This window comes from Pelophylax lessonae, assembly GCF_965119305.1.
Source record: "Pelophylax lessonae genome assembly, chromosome: 13".
In the NCBI taxonomy this organism is placed as follows: Eukaryota; Metazoa; Chordata; class Amphibia; order Anura; family Ranidae; genus Pelophylax; species Pelophylax lessonae.
Window position 1 is genome coordinate 119,188,413 of NC_138780.1, and position 25,003 is coordinate 119,213,415.

A 25,003-nucleotide genomic window follows, 5' to 3' on the forward strand; every position below is an offset into this window, starting at 1 on the left:
CATGATACTGCCACCACCATGTTTGACAGTGTTCAGGGTGATGAGCTGTGTTGCTTATACGCCAAACATAAAGTTTTGCATTGTTGCCAAAAAGTTCGATTTTGGTTTCATCTGACCAGAGCACCTTCTTCCACATGTTTGGTGTGTCTCCCAGGTGGCTTGTGGCAGACTTTAACCACTTGCCGACCGGTCACGTTGACCGTACTGCAGCAAAGTGTCACGATTCCGTCCAGCGACGTAGACCTATGTCGCTGGACTCCTCCCCCTGTAGGCGGCGCTCGTGCGCCGCCGGAGGCGCGCTCCCGCTGTTTTCATTCACAGCGGGAGTCGGGCCAGGGGAGGAGCGGCGGCGATCACCGCTGCTCTTCCCCGATCGTTGGGGAATCTAGTTTGGAGATCCGCCCGCCTGTGTAAACAGAGCAGGCGGATCTCCTAAGTGACAGGGAGTGACAGATCGCAGTGTTCAGCATAACTGAACATCCAATCTGTCCCTGACTCACTCAGTCACCTCCCCCCCCACACGTCAGTAAGCACCAGGCATACATTAACCCCTCCCTCCCTCTCCAATAAAATTAACCCCTTCACTGCCAGTGTCATTTTTACAGTAACAGTGCATATTTATAGCACTGATTACTGTAGTAATGTCACTGGTACCCCCAAAAGTGTCAAAAATGTCAGTCAAGGGTCCGATCTGTCCGCCGCAATGTCGCAGTCCCGCAAAAAAAAATCGCAGATCGCCGCCATTACTCGTTAAAAAAAAAACACCAAAAATGACAGAAATATTTCCCTTAGTTAGTAAACGCAATAACTTTTGCGCAAACCAATCAAAATACGCTTATTGTGATTTTTTTTTACCAAACATAGGTAGCAGAAAACAAATTGGCCAAAAATTTAAAAAAATTTAGATTTTTAAATTTTTTTTGGGGGGGGGAATTTCATATAAAAAATGTTAAAAATATTGTTATTTTTTAAAAATAAACGCTTTTTTTTTGTTTATAGCGCAAAAAGTAAAATTCACACCGGTGATCAAATACCACCAAAAGAAAGCTCTGTTTGTGGTAACAAAAGGACATAAATTTAGTTTGGGTATGGCGTCGCACGACCGCGCAATTGTCAGTTAAAGTCGAACAGAACCGAATCGCAAAAAGTGGCCTGGACGTAAGACAGCAAAATCCTCCGGTGGTAAAGTGGTTAAACGACACTTTTTATGGATATCTTTAAGAAATGGCTTTCTTCTTGCCACTCTTCCATAAAGGCCAGATTTGTGCAGTATACGACTGATTGTTGTCCTATGGACAGAGTCTCCCACCTCAGCTGTAGATCTCTGCAGTTCATCCAGAGTGATCATGGGCCTCTTGGCTGCATCTCTGATCAGTCTTCTCCTTGTATGAGCTGAAAGTTTAGAGGGACGGCCAGGTCTTTGTAGATTTGCAGTGGTCTGATACTCCTTTCATTTCAATATTATCGCTTGCACAGTGCTCCTTGGGATGTTTAAAGCTTGGGAAATCTTTTTGTATCCAAATCCGGCTTTAAACTTCTCCACAACAGTATCTCGGACCTGCCTGGTGTGTTCCTTGTTCTTCATGATGCTCTCTGCGCTTTAAACTGACCTCTGAGACTATCGCAGTGCAGGTGCATTTATACGGAGACTTGATTACACACAGGTGGATTCTATTTATCATCATTAGTCATTTGAGTCAACATTGGATCATTCAGAGATCCTCACTGAACTTCTGGAGAGAGTTTGCTGCACTGAAAGTAAAGGGGCTGAATAATTTTGCATGCCCAATTTTTCAGTTTTTTATTTGTTAACAAAGTTTGAAATATCCAATAAATTTCGTTCCACTTCATGATTGTGTCCCACTTTTTGTTGATTCTTCACAAAAAATTACAGTTTTATATCTTTATGTTTGAAGCCTGAAATGTGGCAAAAGGTCGCAAAGTTCAAGGGGGCCGAATACTTTTGCAAGGCACTGTATAGACAAAACTTTTCTTTTTGTTTTGAATACCGTGGGGAAAGGCTTAAATCCTTAAGTTTTTTTTTTAATCTTTGGTGCCCCATTGGGCAATGGGAAACAAAGCTAAATATCACAAAAGTTAGGGGAATTCCTGTTTTAGACAATCAGCAGAAGACATACCCCCAGCCCTGCTCTGGTGACAACTCTAAAATGTTGGATTTCCCCTGATTTCTGTAAGTTATACCTTTACATACACTTTAAAATAAAGGCAAGTCCTTTCATTTATAATGGCTTGCGATTGCTTAGAGCTATAATTGAAACAAATCTAAAGTAGGTTACAAGGTCTAAGAGATTGTTGTGCGAAACCTTTTTTTTTTAACTTTCATTATTCAACGTGCTGTCTGATTTTCTGTTTATATATGACGATAAAGCAGATCTAACTTCATTGTTCTTTCCCCTATGAAGGGGAAGTTGCCCAATGCTCTTTGAATGACTGTGTGTAATTAGTTCAACTGGCAGCTGGCTATGATTAGTTGTATGCAAACCCTGACAATGAACTTCTCTTATTTGCTCCCTTTTGGTCTGTTAAATATATCATTGGAAGGGATTTCATAATCTGTTTGATATGTGCAAAAATACCTGCTGATCCTGCCAGAAGTCTTGCGAACCAATAACTTCCTGTGCTCTCTATAGAGGATTTTTTATACAGGACTTATATACAGTGCCTTGAAAAAGTATTCATACCCCTTGAAATTTTCCACATTTTGTCATGTTACAACCAAAAAATATAAATGTATTTTATTGAGATAGACAAACACAAAGTGGCACATAATTGTGAAGTGGAAGGAAAATGATAAATGTTTTTTTTTTTTTAATTCTTTACAAATAAATATCTGAAAAGTTTGGTGTGCATTTGTATTCAGCCCCCTTTACTCTGATACCCCTAACTAAAATCTAGTGGAACCAATTGCCTTCAGAAGTCGCCTAATTAGTAAATCGAGTCCACCTGTGTGAAATTTAATCTCTGTATAAATACAGCCAGGGCCGGACTGACCATCGGGCGGACCGGGCATAATCCCGGTGGGCCGCGGCGCCCGCTCTCACTTAGTCCGACTCCTCAAAGTAGAATGTAAAGAAGCCAGACTGTCATTTTCCCTCACTGCGGCGGCCGCGGCCGGTGTTCTTGCCAGCTACACCGGCTCCGCGGCCAATCAGCCTTCTGCTGTGAGTCACACCCCCCTGAGCAGGAGGCTGATTGTCTAGGGAGCCGGAAGTGAAGAGAAGTTCGTATGTGTGTTCCTTCCCGCCGCAGCCGGTGTCCTGCCCGGCGCGGCCAGCAGCACAGCCCGCACTCGCAGGATCGGCCATGGAAGCAAGCAGCTGCAGAAGGCAGCTCCTTCACTCTGACTCCGGGCTGCTCGCGGGGGCGGCAACGGGCCGGAGAGAGAAGGTAAGTGCGGCTCCTCACGACGCCAGTTTCTTCAGTGCTGTGCAGCCCTGGTGTCACCGGCCGTGTGTACTGTCTGCTACTGAATAGGAGGGGGATGGGGCGGCTTCATTAAGAGGATTTGATGTTTCCCTCTTCCTCCTCCTGCTGCCGCTGGATGGATGCCTGATTCTCCTCCTCCCTTCTGCAGGCATTCTGCGGCTGCAGGAGAAATATCAATTTCTCTATATGCAGCTGAGCTCTCCCATCCCCCTCCTATTCAACTTATTTTACTGCCCCCCCCAGTGATTTTAACCCTCCCCCCCTGCTCCTAGCCCCCCCTTGTGCTCTTCAGCCCCCCCCCTGCTCTTCAGCCCCCCCCCTGCTCTTCAGACCCCCCCCTGCTCTTCAGCCCCCCCCCTGCTCTTCAGCCCCCCCCCTGCTCTTCAGCCCCCCCCCCTGCTCTTCAAGTCCCCACAGTGCTTTTCATCTCCCCCTATGCTTTCTGGCTCCCCTAATGCTCTCCACCCCCCTGTGCTCCCTGGCCAAGTGATTTCCAGTTCCCCCCCAGTGCTCTCCAGTCCCCCTACCCTGTGCTCTCCATCCCCCTGGTTTTCCCTGCCCCCCCCCCCCCAGTGCTATCCACACCCTGCGCCTTCCTTACTTCTCTCCAGTCCCCCCCCCCCTTGCCCTTCAGCTCCTCCAGTGCTATCTGCTTTCCCTGTGCTCTCCGGCCCCCCTAGTGTCCTATCTTCTATCATGTCCGCAGTCTCTAACCATCTCTTGTATCATGTCTGCAGTCTCTATCTCTTGTATCATGTCCGCAGTCTCTATCTCTTGTATCATGTCCGCAGTCTCTATCTCTTGTATCATGTCCGCAGTCTCTGACCATCTCCTCTATCATGTCCGCAGTCTCTAACCATCTCTTGTATCATGTCTGCAGTCTCTATCTCTTGTATCATGTCCGCAGTCTCTATCTCTTGTATCATGTCCGCAGTCTCTATCTCCTGTATCATGTCCGCAGTCTCTGACCATCTCCTGTATCATGTCCGCAGTCTCTGACCATCTCCTGTATCATGTCCGCAGTCTCTGACCATCTCCTGTATCATGTCCGCAGTCTCTGACCATCTCTTGTATCACGTCTGCAGTCTCTGACCATCTACTGTATCACGTCTGCAGTCTCTGGCCATCTCCTGTATCACGTCCTCAGTCTCTGGCCATCTCCTGTATCACGTCCTCAGTCTCTGGCCATCTCCTGTATCATGTCGGCAGTCTCTGGCCATCTCCTGTATCATGTCGGCAGTCTCTGGCCATCTCCTGTATCATGTCGGCAGTCTCTGGCCATCTCCTGTATCATGTCGGCAGTCTCTGACCATCTCCTGTATCATGTCGGCAGTCTCTGACCATCTCCTGTATCATGTCGGCAGTCTCTGACCATCTCCTGTATCATGTCGGCAGTCTCTGACCATCTCCTGTATCATGTCAGCAGTCTCTGACCATCTCCTGTATCATGTCGGCAGTCTCTGGCCATCTCCTGTATCGTGTCAGCAGTCTCTGGCCATCTCCTGTATCGTGTCGGCAGTCTCTGACCATCTCCTCTATCATGTCCTCAGTCTCTGACCATCTCCTGTATCATGTCGGCAGTCTCTGGCCATCTCCTGTATCATGTCAGCAGTCTCTGACCATCTCCTGTATCATGTCGGCAGTCTCTGGCCATCTCCTGTATCATGTCGGCAGTCTCTGGCCATCTCCTGTATCATGTCGGCAGTCTCTGACCATCTCCTGTATCATGTCGGCAGTCTCTGACCATCTCCTGTATCATGTCGGCAGTCTCTGGCCATCTCCTGTATCATGTCGGCAGTCTCTGACCATCTCCTCTATCGTGTCCTCAGTCTCTGACCATCTCCTCTATCGTGTCCTCAGTCTCTGACCATCTCCTCTATCATGTCCTCAGTCTCTGACCATCTCCTCTATCATGTCCTCAGTCTCTGACCATCTCCTCTATCATGTCCTCAGTCTCTGACCATCTCCTCTATCATGTCCTCAGTCTCTGACCATCTCCTCTATCATGTCCTCAGTCTCTGACCATCTCCTCTATCATGTCCTCAGTCTCTGACCATCTCCTCTATCATGTCCTCAATCTCTGACCATCTCATGTATCATGTCCTCAGTCTCTGACCATCTCATGTATCATGTCCTCAGTCTCTGACCATCTCATGTATCATGTCCTCAGTCTCTGACCATCTCATGTATCATGTCCTCAGTCTCTGACCATCTCATGTATCATGTCCTCAGTCTCTGACCATCTCATGTATCATGTCCTCAGTCTCTGACCATCTCATGTATCATGTCCTCAGTCTCTGACCATCTCATGTATCATGTCCTCAGTCTCTGACCATCTCTTGTATCATGTTTGCAGTCTCTGACCATCTCCTGTACTATGTCCAGCGGGAACACTCTGCAGCCACACCGCACAGCACACCTAAGGTAAGTGGAGGACTGGAGAGAGGAGTGACTTCTACTTAGGGATTTCTTTTGCAGATAGGCTGGACTGGCACTGGCAGCAACAATTTTATTCAAATAAATCAGGATTTCTTCTGCAAATTGTCTGGCACTGGCAGCCAGGCATAGTACTAGTCTAGTACTATGCCTGCCAGTGCCAGGTCAGCCTATTTGCAGAATAAATCCCTATTTGAATAAAATTGTTGCTGCCAGTGCCAGCCTACCAGGGGCTGATCTGAGGTGTGAAGGTGCAGGAATTGGGGTGATCTAAGGTATGATAGTGCAGGAATTGGGGTGATTTGATGTGTGAAGGTGCAGGAATTGGGACTGATCTGCTTCATACTATTTTTAGGACTCAACCATCAAAACAGGATTTAAAGTAAGACAAAATAAACAGCATCATATGGTAGCTCTGATCTAAATTGAAGATTAAACTAAAAAAGGTACCGTAATCAAATCCACACATCCTGGAACATTAAATCCTGTCATCAACCATCCCGACGAACGCCACGCCCTGCCACGCCCCCCCCCCCCCCTCGCGGGCTGCTCAGTCCAAAATGCCCGGGCCTATTTTTTGTCCCAGTCCGGGCCTGAATACAGCTATTCTATGAGGCCCTCAGAGGTTTGTTAGAGAACCTTAGTGAACAAACAGCATCATGAAGGCCAGGGAACACACCAGACAGGTCAGGGATAAAGTTGTGGAGAAGTTTAACCACTTAAGCCCCGGAGGATTTGGCTGCTAAAGGACCAGGGGTTTTTTTGCGCTTTTTTACTGCGTGACTTTAACGGACAATTGCGCGGTCGTGCGACGCTGTACCTAAACGAATTTGACGCCCTTTTTTTCCCACAAACAGAGCTTTCTTTTGGTGGTATTTGATCACCTGTGCGATTTTTTGATCACGCGCTATAAACAAAAAAAGAGCGTAAATTTTGCAAAAATAACAATATTTTTCACATTTTTTTATATGAAATTCCCCAAAAAAAAAAGTAAAAATCAAATTTTTTTAACATTTTTCGGCCAATTTGTTTTATGCTACCTATGTTTGGTAAAAAAAATCGCAAAAAGCGTATTTTGATTGGTTTGCGCAAAAGTTATCGCGTTTACTAACAAAGGGAAAGATTTTTGTCATTTTTGGTTTTTTTTTTTTAACGCGTAATGGCGGCGGTACTGCGACATTGCGGCGGACAGATCGGACCCTTGACTGACATTTTTGACACTTTTGGGGTTACCAGTGACATTACTGCAGTAATCAGTGCTATACATATGCACTGTTACTGCAAAAATGACACTGGCAGGGAAGGGGTTAACTTTATTGGACAGGGAGGGGTTAAGTGTGTCCTAGGGGCGTGATTCTAACTGTGTAGGGACATTGCTATTGGTGTTAAAGCAAAGATCAACCGTTCTACATAGTAGAACGGTCAGATCTCCACTTTTACACAGGGAGAACTGACAGGCAGCTTGTTTACACAAGCTGCTCTGTCTTTCTCCCTTCACAGGAGCGATCGCAGTGTGACTGGCGGACATCGAGTCCGCCGGTCACACGCACTGACTTGCCTGTGAACGAGCCGCGGCGGGCGCGCGCCTCGGCGGGCGCGCGCCCGCCCGCCCGCGATAGGCTCGCAAGTCAGTGACAGGCGAGTGACGTACCGATACGTCACTCTGCCTGGCCGGGGCTGACCGCCGCAGTATATAGTCGTGCGGCGGTCGGCAACCGGTTAAAGCAGGGTTAGGTTATAATAAAATATCCCAAGCTTTAAACATCTCATGGAGCACTGTTCAATCCATCATCCGAAAAAATGGAAAGAGTATGGCACAACTGCAATCCTACCAAGACATGGCCGTCCACCTAAACTGACAGGCCAGGTGAAGAGAACATTAATCAGAGAAACAGCCATGAGACTCTGGAGGAGCTGCAGAGAGCCACAGCTCAGGTGGGAGAATCTGTCCACAGGACAACTATCAGTCGTGCACTCCACAAATCTGGCCTTTTTGGGAGAGTGGCAAGAAGAATGCCATTGTTGAAAGAAAGACATAAGACGTCCCGTTTGAACTTTGCAAGAAGCCATGTACGGGACACAGCAAACACGTGGAAGAAGGTGCTCTGGTCAAATAAAAATGTATCGTTGTAGCCTAAAACGCTGAACGCTGTGTGGCGGAAACTAACACTGCACATCACCCTGAACACACCGTTTTCTTCAGCAGGGACAGGGAAGCTGGTCAGAGTTGATAGGAAGATGGATGGAGCCAAATGCAGGGCAATATTAGAAGAAACCTGTTAAGAGTCTGCAAAAGACGTGAGACTGAGGCAAAAGTTCACCTTCCAGTGGGACAACGACCCTTAACATACAGCCAGAGATACAATGGAATGGTACTTTAGATCAAAGCACATTCATGTGTTAGAATGGCCCAGTCAAAGTCCAGACCTAAATCCAATTTGGAATCTGTGGCAAGAGTTGAAAATTGCTCTCCACATACGCTCTCCATCCAATCTGACAGAGCTTAAACTATTTTGCAAAGAAGAATGAGCAAAAATGTCACTCTAGATGTACAAAGCTGGTACAGACATACCGAGAAAGACTTGCAAATGTATTTCCAGTGAAAGGTAGTTCTACAAAGTACTGTCTCAGGGGGGCAGAGTACAAATGCACGCCACACTTTTCAGATATTTATTTGTAAAACAATTTGAAAACCATTTATCATTTTCCTTTCACTTCACAATTATGTGCCACTTTGTGTTGGTCTATCACATAAAATCCCAATAAAATACATTTACGTTTTTGGTTGTAACATAACAAAATGTGGAACATTTTAAGAGGTACTGTATACAGCACTGGAGAGGCAAAAATACATTAGTAAAAAATTAACAAAAAAAAAAGAAAACAAACAAAAAAACTATGTGAACTTCCAAGAAATATAAATCCATAAAATCTCAGCTTGTGCTTACATTGGGTCTGCATTGGGTGCATCGCATACTAGCACATTATAAAATACTTACCTTATAGCTAAGCCCTCCAGCAGCAGGCTGTCACTACTGAGAGGGCTTCCCTCTTTCCCCATCTTTTTTTCCAGGTTCAGCAGCTCCAGCTGTATGAATGGCCGGAGCTGCGATGACGTCACTCCCATGCATGCGCACGAGATCCTTTGGCTTCGGCACGAAACTCTGGAGGTCCGGCGCATTATGCTGGACATTGAGCGTAAGCGCCGGTGAACTCACTGGCTGCATCAAGGGTGAACATCTCCTAAATGGTGCATATTTATCCTACAGGTAAGCCTTATTATAGGTAAAATCCCTAAGCAGATTTTACTACCACTTTAAAGGGGAACCAAATTCCAATGGTGCGACACCTGCAATGCCCCATGCTGGCATTGTCTCCCCAGCTTCTTCCAGGTGCTGGTCTTCAGCCATTTTGATTGGCAGTGTGTACATTCTAAGAAAGACTATGACTAGGCAGGTAGGTTTATTTTATTGCATAAGAGACATGTCTACAGATATTATTAATAAAGATATGAATAATAACTGCAATAGATAAACGCCGTTCAAAGACAAGAGCAGTGGGGCCCTCTCATATCGGTGGTGGGCCAGTGTAATCACTGGAGGTTGATAAAAACAGTACCATTGGCCACCAGACACTGCAGCTGCCTTGCTGGGCACAGGGTTTCTATGCTCGCTGTTGCATTCGTATTAGCTACATTGTTTCCAGCTATCTATAACGACTTAGTGCCCATTCACACTACCGCAACTTGTCAGGCGGCTGGTCAGCCTGACAAGTCGCGGTCCATGCAGTGCTACGGGAACCATTCTAATAGGAGCCACTCAAGTCGCTCCGAATTAGAAAATAGTTCCTGTACTACTTCGGGGTGACATCGGAGCAACTTGCACTGACATTCATTATATGAAGTCCGTGCAAGTGGCGCCAAAGTCGCGGTGCACGCGACTTCACAGGTCGCCCCCGAAGTCGTGTCGCGGTAGTGTGAACCGGCACTTACAGACACTTCCTCTATGTCAGAGCTCAAAATTTCAAGTCCTGAGCTACTAGCAAGGCCTTAAGTGTTACTCACCACCAGTTGCCCCACCCAACCCCTGCCATATCCCGCCCCTAATTCCACCCCTAAACACGCCCTCGTAAATTATCTCATAAAAAGACACTGTTAAATGTTTTTGCATGAATGCAGAAGGTACAAAAATAAATATTAACAACAACTTTATCAGTGCAGCCTCATCAGTGCCCATCAATGCAGCCTATCAGTGCCCATCAGTGCAGAACAACTTTATCAGTGCCCATCAGTGAAACCTCACCAGTGCCCACCAGTGCAGCCTCACCAGTGCCCATCAATGCAACCTCACCTGTGCCCATCAATGCAGCCTCATCAGTGCCCATCAATGCCCACTTACCAGTGCTCATGAATGCAGCCTCACCAGTGTCCATCAATGCAACCTAACCTGTGCCCATCAATTCAACCTCACCTGTGCCCATCAATGCAGCCTGATCAGTGCCCATCAATGCAGCCTAATCTGTGCTGATAAATTCAGCCTCCACTTTACCCATCAATGCAGCCTCACCTGTGCCCATCAATACAGCCTCTCCTGTGCCCATTAGGAAGCCTCACCAGTGCCCATCAGTGCAGCCTCACCTGTGCCCATCAATGCAGCCTCACCTGTGTCCATCAATTCAGCCTTCCCTTTGCCCATCAATGCAGCCTCACCTGTGCCCATTAGGCAGCCTCACTAGTGTCCATCAATGCAACCTCACCTGTACCCATTAATGCAGCCTGATCAGTGCCAATGAATGCAGCCTCACCTGTGCCCATTAATGCCACCTCACCTGTGCCCATTAATGCCGCCTCACCTGTGCCCATTAATGCAGCCTAATGTGTGCCCCTCAATGCAGCCTCCACAATGCCCATCAATGCAGCCTCACCTGTGCCCGTCAATGCAGCCTCACTTTGTCCCATCAATGCAGCCTGACCAGTGCAGGGGAAGAGAGAAGAAGAGGAAAGCCGGCAGGATAATCACAGAGCGGGGATCGTCACACTGTAACAGCTTTCATTTGAATTGCCGGGCACGCGCCATCACACACAGTCCCGCCTCTTGGATCAGCTTCTATGATAGACGTCACATGTTCCAGCATTGGACCGGTGTTCTGTCTATTAAAGGAGACAGGCCAGGAGGCGGTGCTGTGTGTGACAGCGAGCGCCCAGCAATTCAAATGAAAGCTGTTACAGCAGAGCGATCCCCACTCTGTGATGATCCGGCTGGCTTTCCTCTTTGCTCTCTTCCCCTTGGCGATCACTGGGAGGACGGCTCCTGAGGCAGCCCCACACTCGCTCTCAATCATTTTCCACTCGCAAAATGTGAGCAGGCGAGTAGAAAATTTGAGGGCTGCTCTAGGTTATGAAGAGAAGAGGGGGAGGCGTTTTGTTGTCCTGTTGATAAAACCAAAATATGGTGACCAAGCATTGTCACACTAGGACTAGAAGTATGTTACTGGAAGGATCATAAGGTGCATATAATGGAAAAAAACAGCCTAAAATAAATACAGCCCCGTTAGCTTCAATATAATACAATTTTGTTCTCGAGTTTAACGTTTAAGCTGTAAGGTGAATAGACTTGAGAGGACAATAGTAGCCCAGCATTATCTCTATATTTACAGTCATATAATGGCAAGGAACATGGAAGCATCAGTCATAAAGGATCTGCTCTATAGTCATATTATTGTGAGAAGAAGCAAATATTGGGGGATATGATCAAATACATGCATCAAAGGTCCATATAGTAAGCTCAGTTCAAATTTGTTCTTTCCCCATAAAAGGCTAGTTTACAGTGGGGATCGAAAGTTTGGGCACCCCAGGTACAAATTTGTATTAATGTGCATAAAGAAGGCAAGGAAAGATGGAAAAATCTCCAAAAAGCATCAAATTACAGATTAGACATTCTAATAATATGTCAACAAAAGTTAGATTTTATTTCCATAATTTACACTTTCAAAATAACAGAAAACAAAAAAATGGCGTCTGCAAACGTTTGGGCACCCTGCAGAATTAATATCTTGTACTGCCCCCTTTGGCAAGTATCACAGCTTGTAAACGCTTTTTGTAGCCAGCCAAGAGTCTTTCAATTCTTGTTTGAGGTATCTTTGCCCATTCTTCCTTACAAAAGTCTTCCAGTTCTTTGCGATTTCTGGGCTGTCTGTCACACACTGCTCTTTTAATGTCTATCCATAGATTTTCAATTATGTTGAGGTCAGGAGATTGTGAAGGCCATGGCGAAACCTTCAGTTTATGCCTCTTGATGTAATCCCCCCATCGATTTCAAGGTGTGTTTAGGATCATTATCCATTTGTAGAAGCCATCCTCTCTTTAACTAAAGCTTTTTCACAGATGGCATCAAGTTACCATCCAAAATTTGCTGAAATTTTATTGAATCAATTTTTCCTTCTACTCGTGAGATGTTCCCTGTGCCACTGGCTGCAATACAACCCCAAAGCATGATTGATCCACCCCCATGCTTAACAGTTGGACAGAGGTTCTTTTCATTAAATTCTGTGCCCCTTCTTCTCCAAATGTACCTTTGCTCATTCTGGCCAAAAAGTTCAATTTTAACCTCATCTGTCCACAGAACTTGTTTCCAAAATGCATCAGGCTTGTCTATATGTTCATTTGCAAAGTTCAAACGCTGATTTTTGTGGTGAGGACGTAGAAGAGGTTTTCTTCTGATGACTCTTCCATTAAGACCATATTTGTACAAGTATCTCTTTAGAGTGGAATAGTGTACCACAACTCCAGTGTCTGCCAGATCTTTCTGGAGGGATCGTGCAGTCAAACGTGGGTTTTGAATTGTTTTTCTCACAATCCTGCGAGCTGTTCTGTCTGATATTTTTCATGGTCTTCCAGATCTTGCTTTAACTTCCACTGTTCCTGATGACTGCCATTTCTTAATAACATTACGAACAGAGGATATTGACATCTGAAAACGCTTTGCTATCTTCTTATAGCCTTCTCCAGCTTTGTGAGAGTCAACTATTTTCAGTTTCAGTTTTCTAGACAACTGCTTAGAAGATCCAATGGTGCTGATTGTTGGGGCATGGTCAGATGAGTCTGGGCATTTAAAACCTTTGAGATTGACATCACCTGGTCTTCCCAGATGATGATTGAGAACAATCCATGACACTGGCAGGTCTAAGGCTTGCAAAGGGGGCAGTGCATGCTATAAATTCTGCAGGGTGTCCAAACTTTTGCAGACACCTTTTTTTTGTTTTCTGCAATTTTTAAAGTGTCAATGATGGAAATAAAATCTAACTTTTGTTGACATATTATAAAAATGTCTAATCTGTAATTTGATGCCTTTTGGAGAGCTTTCCATCTTTCCTTGGCTTCTTTATGCACATTAATACAAATTTTTACCTGGGGTGCCCAAACTTTCGATCCCCACTGTAGCTACTGATATTTGTAATAGATTACAACGTAAAATATTAACTTAGAGAATTATTTTATTGCCTTTGGAAATCAATATTTTTTTCCCCGCTGGAACAAATTGTAACCTGCCATATAATGTTCCGGATCAACACCAGGTTTAGCTCTTTTGATGAACTTCAAAACCAAAAATGTAATCTATTGCAGCTTACCAATAATCAGATGTGGTGGTTACATACGTTTTCTTTTGTGTTTTTTTTTCTCTCTGTTTTCACCTGGTGATCTAGCCAGTAACACACTCCTTGTATTAGAGTGCCCCCACTCTGGATGAAGGAGCACAAAGGGCACCTTTGGGCAACAGCATGGTCAGTCTGGGGGAAGAGGCGTGTTAGATGTACTGACAGATTTAGATACACCAACAGACTCCAGCTAATACTTTAAAAGCAGTTACAGCAATTAGTTTTTTCTTTTTTGGGATCAAGGTTTTACATGAATAAACAAAAGCTGATCATTGTAGGCACCCCTGCTAGTGTTAAATGGTTTGCTTCATCTCTGTAATGGATACATTCTGCTGGACAGCTTGTACTGTTAAAAAACAACAGATTTACTGGCTGGATCACCAGATTAAAATAGAAGCAAGAAAGAATAAAAAACAAAATTAATACAGCCATCACATCTAAGAATTGGTAAGCTGCAATATAATAAATGTGTGTTTTTGGGTTTAATACTGATTTAATAGACATGTCTTTTCTTTTTGTAACCTGACTATGAAACTTTACAGTTCTGCCACTATGTATGCCTGATGAGATACCGGGAAGCGATCATAGGAATGTGCAGAAGCCATGCTTACTTGCTCAGTGCTGTCCCTTATCTGCAAAGCTTGAGTCTATCAGTGTGCTGGAAAGGGTGGGGGTAAATTCCTTTTTCCTCATTATGTCAGCTCTCCCTTGACTTTGCTGTTGGTTATCCTTAGTTTGTTTTCAGCATCTGTAGATCTCAGTTACTTGACACCTTTCAATAGGCATCAGTTTGGATTGGCATAAAAAGCTTTTGTTGGTAGAGAATTAGTGTGTCATTATGTGCTAGAGATATATATCACTATTTGTTTGAGACGATGCATGAAAGTATTTAACACAGTCACCAATCTCTGTCCTCCCTCTAGTTAATGGATCCCTAACTTGGCACTATGCTGTCACAAGTGTAAAAGACTAAAGGCCTATTTATAAAGTAAACTGCTCAAAAAAATTAAAGGAACACTTTTTAATCAGAGTAAAGTATCAAGTCAATTGAACTCCTTGAATATTGATCTGGTCAGTTAAGTAGCAGAGGGAATTGTTATTCAGTTTCAGCTTCTTTAGTGTTAAAGAATTTAAAAAGGGGGCACTAGATGGGCAACAACTAGACAACCTCCTAAACAGAATGGTTTTATAGGTGGAAGCCACTGAACATTTTTTTTCCTATCCATCTTTTCTGACTGTTTTTCACTAGTTTTGCATTTGGCTAGGGTCAGTGTCACTACTGGTAGACAATACCTGGACCCTATAGAGGTTGCACGGGCAGTCCAACTCCTCCAGGATGGCACATCAATACGTGCCATTGCCAGAAGGTTTGCTGTGTCTCTCATCCCAGTCTCAAGAGCATGAAGGAGATTGCCGGAGACAGGCTGTTAATCTATAAAAGCTGGTCAGGGCCATAGACGGTCCTTAACCCATCAGCAGGACTGGTATCTGCTCCTTTGTGCAAGGAGGAACAGGATGAGCACTGTCAGAACCCTACAAAATGACCTCCAGCAGGCCACTGGTGTGAATGTCTCTGACCAAACAACCAGAAACAGACTTCATGATGGTGGCCTGAGGGCCCAACGTCCTCTAGTGGGCCCTGTGCTCACTTCCCGGCACTGTGGAGCTTGATTGGCATTTTGCAATGAACACCAGAATTGGCTGGTCGGCCACTGGCACCCTGTGTTTTTCACAGATGAGAGCAGGTTCACCCTGAGCACATGTGTAAGACGTGAAAGGATCTGGAGAAGCCATGGAGAATGTTATGCTGCTTGTAACATTGTTCAGCATGACCGGATTGGGGGTGGGTCAGTGATGGTCTGGGGAGGCATATCCACAAAGGGACGCTCAGACCTCTACAGGCAAGACAATGGCACCCTAACTGCCATTAGGTATCGGGATGAAATCCTTGGACCCATTGTCAGACCCTACGCTGGTGCAGTGGGTACTGGGTTTCTCTCACGACAATGCCAGACCCCATGTGGTAAGAGTATGCAGCCAGTTCCTGGAGGATGAAGGAATTGATACCACCTAATGGCCCCCACGCTCATCTGACCTAAATCCAATAGAATACTTTTGGGACATTATGTTTTGGTCCATCTGACACCACCAGGTTGTACCTCAGTCTTTTCAGGAGCTCAGTGATGCCATGGTCCAGATCTGGGAGAAAATACCCCAGGACACCATCCGTCTTCTCAAAAGGAGCATGCCTCTACATTGTCAGGCATGCATACAAGCACGTGGGGGGCCATACAAACTACTTTTGGCCATTTTCAGTTGCTGCAATGAAATTTTAGCAAAATGGACTAGTCTGCTGCATCATTTTTTCACTTTGATTTTCGGGGTGTCTTTGAATTCAGCCCTCTGTAGGTTGATAATTTTCATTTCCATTAAACGACGTGGCATCCTTTCGTTCCTAACACATTACCCAGTCCATATCACTAAAGATATCCAGCAAGAAATTTTTCCCCATTGAGATCTGATGTGTTTTCAAAGTGTTCCTTTCATTTTTTTTGAGCAGTGTATACACTGTATCTCACAAAAGTGAGTACACCCCTCACATGTAAATATTTTGTTATATCTTTTCATGTGACAACACTGAAGAAATGACACTTTGCTACAATGTAAAGTAGTGAGTGTACAGCTTGTATAAGGGCTCTTTCACACACGGAGTCCACCAGGCGGACTCAGTTTTTCTCAGCGGGGGGATCGATCCCCTGATCCCCGCTGAGCAGGCGAATGACAGCTGTGTCTCCGCGCTGTGTGGTCTGTCAGGTCCCCATCCATCTCTATGGGGGAATCGGATGGGAACGGACCGTCTGTCCGTTCTCATCCGATCTGATCCGCCAGACGGATGGAAAATAGGGTTTCCATCCGTCCGGTTTTGATGGATCGGATGTCAGCGGACATGTCTCCGCTGACATCCGATGCCCCATAGGGATGCAGGAATGCATGGGGTGTCCGTTCAGATCCGCCAAAAAAAAAACTGACAGGCGGATCTAAATGGAGTCCATGTGTGAAAGGGGCCTTACAGTGTAAATTTGCTGTCCCCTCAAAATAACTCAACACACAATCATTAATGTCTAAACCGCTGGCAACAAAAGTGAGTACACCCCTAAGTGAAAATGTCCAAATTGGGCCCAATCAGCCATTTTCCCTCCCCGGTGTCATGTGACTCCTTAGTAATAGAAAGGTCTCAGGTGTGAATGGTGAACAGGTGTGGTAAATTTGGTGTTATCGCTCTCACTCACTCATATTGATCACTGGAAGTTCAACATGTCACCTCATGGCAAAGAACTCTCTGAGGATCTGAAAAAAAGAATTGTTGCTCTACATAAAGATGCCCTAGGCTATAGGAAGATTGCCAGAACCCTGAAACTGAGCTGCAGCATGATGGCCAAGACCATACAGCAGTTTACCAGGACAGGTTTCACTCAGAACAGGCCTTGCCATGGTCGAACAAAGAAGTTGAGTGCATGTGCTCAGTGTCATATCCAGAGGTTGTCTTTGGGAAATAGACGTATGAGTGCTGCCAGAATTGCTGCAGAGGTTGAAGGGGAGGGGGTTAACCTGTCAGTGCTCAGACCATATGCCGCACACTATATCAAATTGGTCTGTATGGCTCTCGTCCCAGAAGGAAACCTCTTCTAAACATGATGCACAAGAAAGCCCACAAATGTTCATTTTTAATATTTTGTTGAGAATTTCTTACTGGCAAAAACTGTCTGAAGTCTGGAACCCATGGACATTACCAAAGACTGGGTTTCCTCCTTTTTGATGCTTTGCCAGGCTCTAACTGCAGCTGTCTTCGGTTGTTCTTTGTTTGTGGGCCTTTCTGCCTTTAGTTTTGCCTTCAACAACTGAAATGCATGCTCAAATGGGTTGAGATCAGGTGATTGACTCAGCCATTGCAGATTATTCCACTTATTTTACTTCAAAAGCTCCTGGGTTGCTTTTGCAGTGTGTTTTGGATCACTGTCCATCTGTACTGTGAAGCGCCTACCAATCAACTTTGCTGCATTTGGCTGACTCTTAAAACTGACAGTGTATCTCTAAACAGTGCAGAATTCATCCGACTGCTTCTGTCTTCTGTCACATCATCAATAAACACCAATGACCCAGTGCCACTGGAAGCCATACATGCTCATGCCATCGCACTGCCTCAACCATGTTTTACAGATGACGTTGTGTGCTTTGGATCATGAGCTATTCCAAGCCTTCTCTACACTTTTTTCTTTTCTGGTACAGATTAATCTTAGTTTCATCCGTCCAAAGAATGTTTTTCCAGAACTGGTCTGGCTTTTTTAGATGTTTTTTTGGCAAAGTCTAATCTGGCTTTTCTATTCTTCAGGCTTATGAATGGTTTGCACCTTGTGGTGAACCCTCTGTATTTGCTTTTGTGAAGCCTTCTCTTGATTGTAGACTTTGACAATGATACGTCCACCTCCTGGAGCATGTCCTTCACTTGTCTGGATTTTGTGAATGGGTTTTTCATTACCGTAGAGAGGATCCTGCAATCATCCAATACTGTTGTCTACTTGTCTTCCATGGATGTCCAGGCCTTTTTATGCTGCTGAGCTCCCCAGTGCATTCTTCTTTCCTCAGTATGCACCAAACTGGTAATTTGGCAACTCCTATTGTTGATGCTATCTCTCTGATGGATTTGTTTAATTTTTGAAGCCTTACAATGGCCTGTTTCACTTGCATGGACAGCTCCTTTGAACGCATGATGTAGCTTCACAGCAATAGATTCCAAATGCAAATACCACACTAAGAAGCAACTCCAAACCTTTTACCTGCCTAATTGATGAAGACATAATGAAGAAGTAGCCCATACCTGGCCATAAAACAGCTTTTGATTCAATTGTCCAATTACTTTTGGTCCCTTGAAAAAGCGGAGATGGCTATTCTTAAGAGCGGTAATTCCTAAACCCTTCCTCCGATTTGGATGTACATACCCTCAAATTAAACCGGGGAGTGTGCACTTTCATTCAATACCCATTATATAAATATAGCTTGAATATGTTTTGGTAAATACCTGCAAAAAAACTAGAATTGTGGCTGTGTCCAAATACAGGTCCCTCTCAAAAAATTAGCATATTGTGATAAAGTTCATTATTTTCTTTAATGTACTGATAAACATTAGACTTTCATATATTTTAGATTCATTACACACAACTGAAGTAGTGCAAGCCTTTTATTGTTTTAATATTGATGATTTTGGCATACAGCTCATGAAAACCCAAAATTCCTATCTCAAAAAATTAGCATATGTCATCCGACCAATAAAAGAAAAGTGTTTTTAATACAAAAAAAGTCAACCTTCAAATAATTATGTTCAGTTATGCACTCAATACTTGGTTGGGAATCCTTTTGCAGAAATTACTGCTTCAATGCGGCGTGGCATGGAGGCAATCAGCCTGTGGCACTGCTGAGGTGTTATGGAGGCCCAGGATGCTTCGATAGTGGCCTTGAGCTCATCCAGAGTGTTGGGTCTTGCGTCTCTCAACTTTCTCTTCACAACATCTCACAGATTCTCTATGGGGTTCAGGTAAGGAGAGTTGGCAGGCCAATTGAGCACAGTAATACCATGGTCAGTAAACCATTTACCAGTGGTTTTGGCACTGTGAGCAAGTGCCAGGTCGTGCTGAAAAATGAAATCTTCATCTCCATAAAGCTTTTCAGCAGATGGAAGCATGAAGTGCTCCAAAATCTCCTGATAGCTAGCTGCATTGATCCTGCCCTTTATAAAACACAGTGGACCAACACCAGCAGCTGACATGGCACCCTAGACCATCACTGACTGTGGGTACTTGACACTGGACTTCAGGCATTTTGGCATTTCCCTCTCCCCAGTCTTCCTCCAGACTCTGGCACCTTGATTTCCGAATGACATGCAAAATTTGCTTTCATCCAAAAAAAGTACTTTGGACCACTGAGCAACAGTCCAGTGCTGCTTCTCTGTAGCCCAGGTCAGGCGCTTCTGTCGCTGTTTCTGGTTCAAAAGTGGCTTGACCTGGGGAATGCGGCACCTGTAGCCCATTTCATGCACACGCCTGTACACGGTGGCTCTAGATGTTTCTACTCCAGACTCAGTCCACTGCTTCCGCAGGTCCCCCAAGGTCTGGAATCGGTCATTCTCCACAATCTTCCTCAGGGTCCGGTCACCTCTTCTCGTTGTGCAGCGTTTTCTGCCACACTTTTTCCTTCCCACAGACTTCCCACTGAGGTGCCTTGATACAGCACTCTGGGAACAGCCTATTTGTTCAGAAATTTCTTTCTGTGTCTTACCCTCTTGCTTGAGGGTGTCAATGATGGCCTTCTGGACAGCAGTCAGGTCGGCAGTCTTACCCATGATTGCGGTTTTGAGTAATGAACCAGGTTGGGAGTTTTTAAAAGCCTCAGGAATTTTTTGCAGGTGTTTAGAGTTAATTAGTTGATTCAGATGATTAGGTTAATAGCTTGTTTAGAGAACCTTTTCATGATATGCTAATTTTTTGAGCTAGGAATGTTGGGTTTTCATGAGCTGTATGCCAAAATCATCAATATTAAAACAATAAAAGGCTTGCACTACTTCAGTTGTGTGTAATGAATCTAAAATATATGAAAGTCTAATGTTTATCAGTACATTACAGAAAATAATGAACTTTATCACAATATGCTAATTTTTTGAGAGGGACCTGTATATATGGACCTAACTGTACTTTAAAGTGTATCTCTTGGCAAAACTTTTTTTGATAGAGTGAGGAAGGGGTAGTCTTTCTGTCAATCTTTTATTGCTGTCTGTGTCCTCACTAAATAAATTCACCCTAAATGTGACTACTGTCACCAAGACAGAAAGTGAGGGGAAATACAACATTTTAGAGTTGAAGGGGAAGCCTTAAAATGGGGCACGTGTTCTGGGGGCAATGGTTTGAAAAAGGAATTCTCCTCACTTTGGGACATCCTCTAACTTTTTTCTGCATCTCTTGTACAGGTAGTGGTGGGAAATTTTCCACATGGTACACAGACAAAAAAAAAAAAGATAGGGGTTTTAACCCTTCCCTACTCTACACAAACATTGTTTACATCTTCACAAACTATACTAGCTTTCAAAAAATTCCCCTTTAATAACCAACAACTTATACCTTCCAGCATTCCTAAGTTTTGCTAGATGACTATAAGTTAAACTTGTCTAATTTTTGAAGCCTGGAGAAAATGGAAAATAGCACTGTTGTTTATATCACCCAATTAAATATTTTCCTGCAAAAATTCTGCTTCAAGTTTTAATAGCTGCTATACTTAACACTTGAACTCACCAACCTCCAAGTGATATCATTTAAATATTGTATCTTTTATCTTTTTGCGCATTTTTAACCATAATCTCAACATATATTTCCATATTGAACAATTTCTTGCTCTGATAATATCCCATTTTAGATGTAGTCTGGAAACCCCTTATACTTACCTATTTGTGATTTAGGGTAGCTATTGCACATCATGCCTATTGTATGCTCTTTGCTCTCACATACACAAAACATTTCAGCATTGATCAGTACTAATTCTTTTTTTTTCTTTTTTAAGATTAAGGATACATCAAACAGAGAAAGAGTTACGCTGCATGCTTTATGAGTTACGCTGCATGTTTTATGAGGGAGCAGAGATTACAGTGAACTGTAAATTCTTAAGCTATGTTAAGCACTGCAGTGCTTGCTGGACAGCATTAACAGCGGACTGATGTTCTTCTTTTGTCTGAAGTTGCTCTTTAAAAAAGAACTGAGTTTTGGTCTTGAATTCCCCCGCAGTTCCTGTGCCCACAACCCAATTGCTGTATATGTGTAGTATAGGATCACCTAAGGCACTGCTATCTGGAGTAAGATTTGGTGATGTCACTACAGTTTTGCTCACTGTTCACCATACTGAGGAAGACGTTGTTCCTGAGGACCTGTAGTGCAAGCATCTCTCCGCTTGCTTCATTCATTTTGTGGACCTCTCCTGCTGCTTCTTGATCATTATCCAACTGATCTTCAGGGTGGTAGCTCTGAAATGAGGAAGCGAAGCCCCAAGCCTGTATTTAAATGGTCATACAGAGACAGTGCAAAACAAGGCATGGTAAGTCAGTAATGGATCAGCTGCAGGAAGCCAACAGGCAATACTCGGGAATAGTCCTTTGCACACAGCTTGCCCTTTTGGGGACACAGCTTTTCTAGTACAGGTCCTCTTTAAACCCTAACTCCATTGTGCCACTGCTCCAATTTGCTCATGTGTTTAATAAACTACCCTCAATTTTCCTAGGCTTACTCCTTCAGAAATGTAAAAATCAGGTTTGCAACACTAAATTATGGACATCTGGTAACTGCATTAAAGGAAATACAGTATATGCAGTTATCTAAAACTGCAGCAATTGTACAAATTATGTGCACCAAAGCTACAATGAGTTACAAAAGTTTATTCTCAAAAAGAATCATTAATTCTGATTTGAAAAAAAGCATGGGAAAAAGTGTTCAGTCTTCACTGGCTGCACGATTGTTCCATGTCAGAGTCTCAAACTGTAGTGAACTCAGAATAAGAAACACTAGTAGTTGCTCCAATATTTCAGTCCTAACAGGGACTGCAGGATGAATTACCATTCATGTGATCTTAAAAGAGATTGAGTAATGTAAAATTAAGTAATGCATGTGATACGTTTCTAATTTCTACGAATGTACTTCATGTCTCAGGAGACCGTTTTAGAAAATTCACTTGCTTCATTTGGTCCATGCAATATTGATACGACTGAAACAGGGGAGTATATGTTCCAAAAGCTTGTTCGGAAAAATGAGTTATAAGTGCAAATAATAAAAGTATGACTAACAATATTGAAAGTGATATTAAAGTCTCCTTTTAAAGAAAAAAAAAAAAAAAAACTAACACTTTATACTTACTTATTATTATTTCAGGTTCTTATATAGCGCTGTCAATTTACGCAGCGCTTTACATCTACATTGCACATTCACATCAGTCCCTGCCCTCAAGGAGCTTACAATCTAAGGTACTTGCTCTGTGATGTGGTTTTGCACAGAGCAGCCCTGATCTTTGTCTTCCCTGGTCCCTCGCCAGTGCTCCTGGACCCTCTCTTCTGCCGAGTGCCCCCGAAGGAAGCAGCTTGCAATAGGGGAACACGAGTAGGCACGATCCTAAACTGTGGGTCTGCATGGTCATTCACACACAGAACTGCGCCTTGCCCCCCCCCCCTCCTGATTGGCTCAGTTGCTGTGATTGACAGCAGTGGGAGCCAATGGCGCCCACAGATGATTTAGCTAATTAGGAGGCAGAGTCCCCGAAGAGCCGAGGCACTCGTGCACATCGCTAGATCGAGATGGGGTCAGGTAAGCATTATGGGGAGCTGGGGGGGCTTCTGCACACAGATGTTTTTTTACATTAATGGATAGAATGCATTAGGGTAAAAATCCTTGAGCCTTAAGAACCACTTTAACTGTGTTGTTAAATTGACTTGTTACTTGTCTACAAAAAAAATCTAACTGTCAATTCCCTGCAGCTCAGTCAATTTCTTCAGCATTCGACACTTCTGGGAGTGTCAGATGCCTGTGGTCCTCACTACGTCCAGTGGCTCCATCTTTGGACTCCTTATTCTGACTACTAAGTTCTGTAGTGATATATGGGCCAAAGGAAGAAACCACAGCATTTAGTGGGGCAACACTACCGGAAGTGTTGAATGCTGAAGAGAGTCTGATGGAGCTGCAGAGATTGAATGGAGCAAAAGTAAGAGACACGAGCCACCAGAGAGCTCAGGATTGCTAAAAAAAAAAAAAAAAAATGCACTAAGACAACTACAATCACCTTTTGCACTGTTTGGTGTCAAAGAGACACTGAGCAAGGTGGATAAACATCCCATACATACCATAATCTGTTGCATATCATGTCTCACATACATACCCTTCACTACGATAGATCTTCTTGAAGCAGTCTCCTAGACTCTTATAACTGGAAGGATCAGACTTGTCTCTTTGGATCTGAAATCTAAACAAGAGCAAAATACAATGTTAAGAGGCATTTCCAACATATTTCATACATCTCTGCAACACATGCACATTTCTCCATGTTTTATCCCTTTGAAGCGGAACTAAAATCTCTCAATATTAATTGTTTTTAGTCCTTATGCTACTTGCCTTAGTAAATAGATAGGAAGATATATTATACTTACGTGTTTCAACCAATGTTTTTTTATTTATTTTTTTAGTTCCTGCCTGGTTTCTGGCCTAAGTTAAGATGATAACATACATCTGATAAGCCTGCCTATCATTTTTTTAATATTCATCTGGAGGAGGGAAACATGGGCTTTCTCAGCTAAGCACATCCTCCTGCCTGCATGCTCAAGCTAAGGGCAGATGGATTCCAGGAAGTACATGCTACCATGAAATCATCTGATCTTACTCAAGATGGCTGTGGCTAGAAATGCTAGGGGGATGTAAATGGATGTGTGGGTTTGCTGTGAAGATTTAAAAATGAATTAAATAGTGTTTGCAGTTTGTGGTGCTCAGATATAGTTGAATTCCACTTTAAACACCCTATAAGTACAAAAAAAAATAATTATTGATGTGCCAGAAATATAGTGTGCTTCTATCTTCCTCTCTGACATGGGAACACAGTCAAGGGGACTTCATAACCAATGTCTACAACATTCTATAGAATTTCATCATGCTTCTGCACAACAGATGTCAGTGCAAGAGACAGATTAATGTACCTGGTACAAACAGATACATGAATTTGTGGCAAGCACCATATTCAGAAGCTCAATGCGGTTGGAGTGTCCATATGGAATTAGACAGTGCAGCAGCCAAGAATCTTTTGAAGCTGGGTGGGTAGAGCATGAACCCTATGAGGGAATGACCCCTTGTGACTGACAGCAGGCAGTGGGTGAATCCATAGCCAACTGACAGCCTGCTATTGGCTTTAAAATCTGCCCATTGTCTACTGTCAATCGCAAGGAGAGAGCGGCTCCAATGGGGAACTAGTCCATCAACTTCTCCATCAGGCTCCGCCATTGTTAACATTGCTGGTCGCTAGTCGCTGATTGCTAGTCGACAGTGTCCTTAACTACCAGTAATAGGTTGGGAGGAGATAACAGCTGCAAATATGGTGCCTACTACACATCATACAGAGACAGGCACGCTGCCTGTCTCTCCCTACACCAGCTTATGGGTGGTCCTAATTATCCTTCAGTTCTTTATCTATTTTGTCAAAGTGGCACTATTAAGAACTATCTGCATCTGCCACACATCTTGGTAAAGCTATTGAAACTGGCACAGGCCATTTTAAAAGGACCATGCCACCAAAAAAGTGGAGCAAATGCCTTATTGAATCCCCCTACATTTTTTTTGGCCCTGAAATCCAAAGCATATGTTGTCAGCCCTATCTACTCCATTTCTGATGCATTGCAAAAGAACAC

The 25,003-nt window shown here is 43.9% G+C and overlaps 1 protein-coding gene across 3 annotated transcripts in view; it reads right to left on the bottom strand.

The window, feature by feature from the left end:
• SLC25A21 (solute carrier family 25 member 21) overlaps nt 1-25,003 on the bottom strand; it is a 611,357-nt gene that overhangs the window by 161,431 nt on the left and 424,923 nt on the right. For all 3 annotated transcript variants that reach the window (XM_082275211.1, XM_082275210.1, XM_082275212.1), the window contains exon 4: nt 23,491-23,574. In XM_082275211.1, coding sequence (XP_082131337.1) covers nt 23,491-23,574 — 84 coding nt within the window. The remainder of the gene's footprint in view (nt 1-23,490; nt 23,575-25,003) is intronic.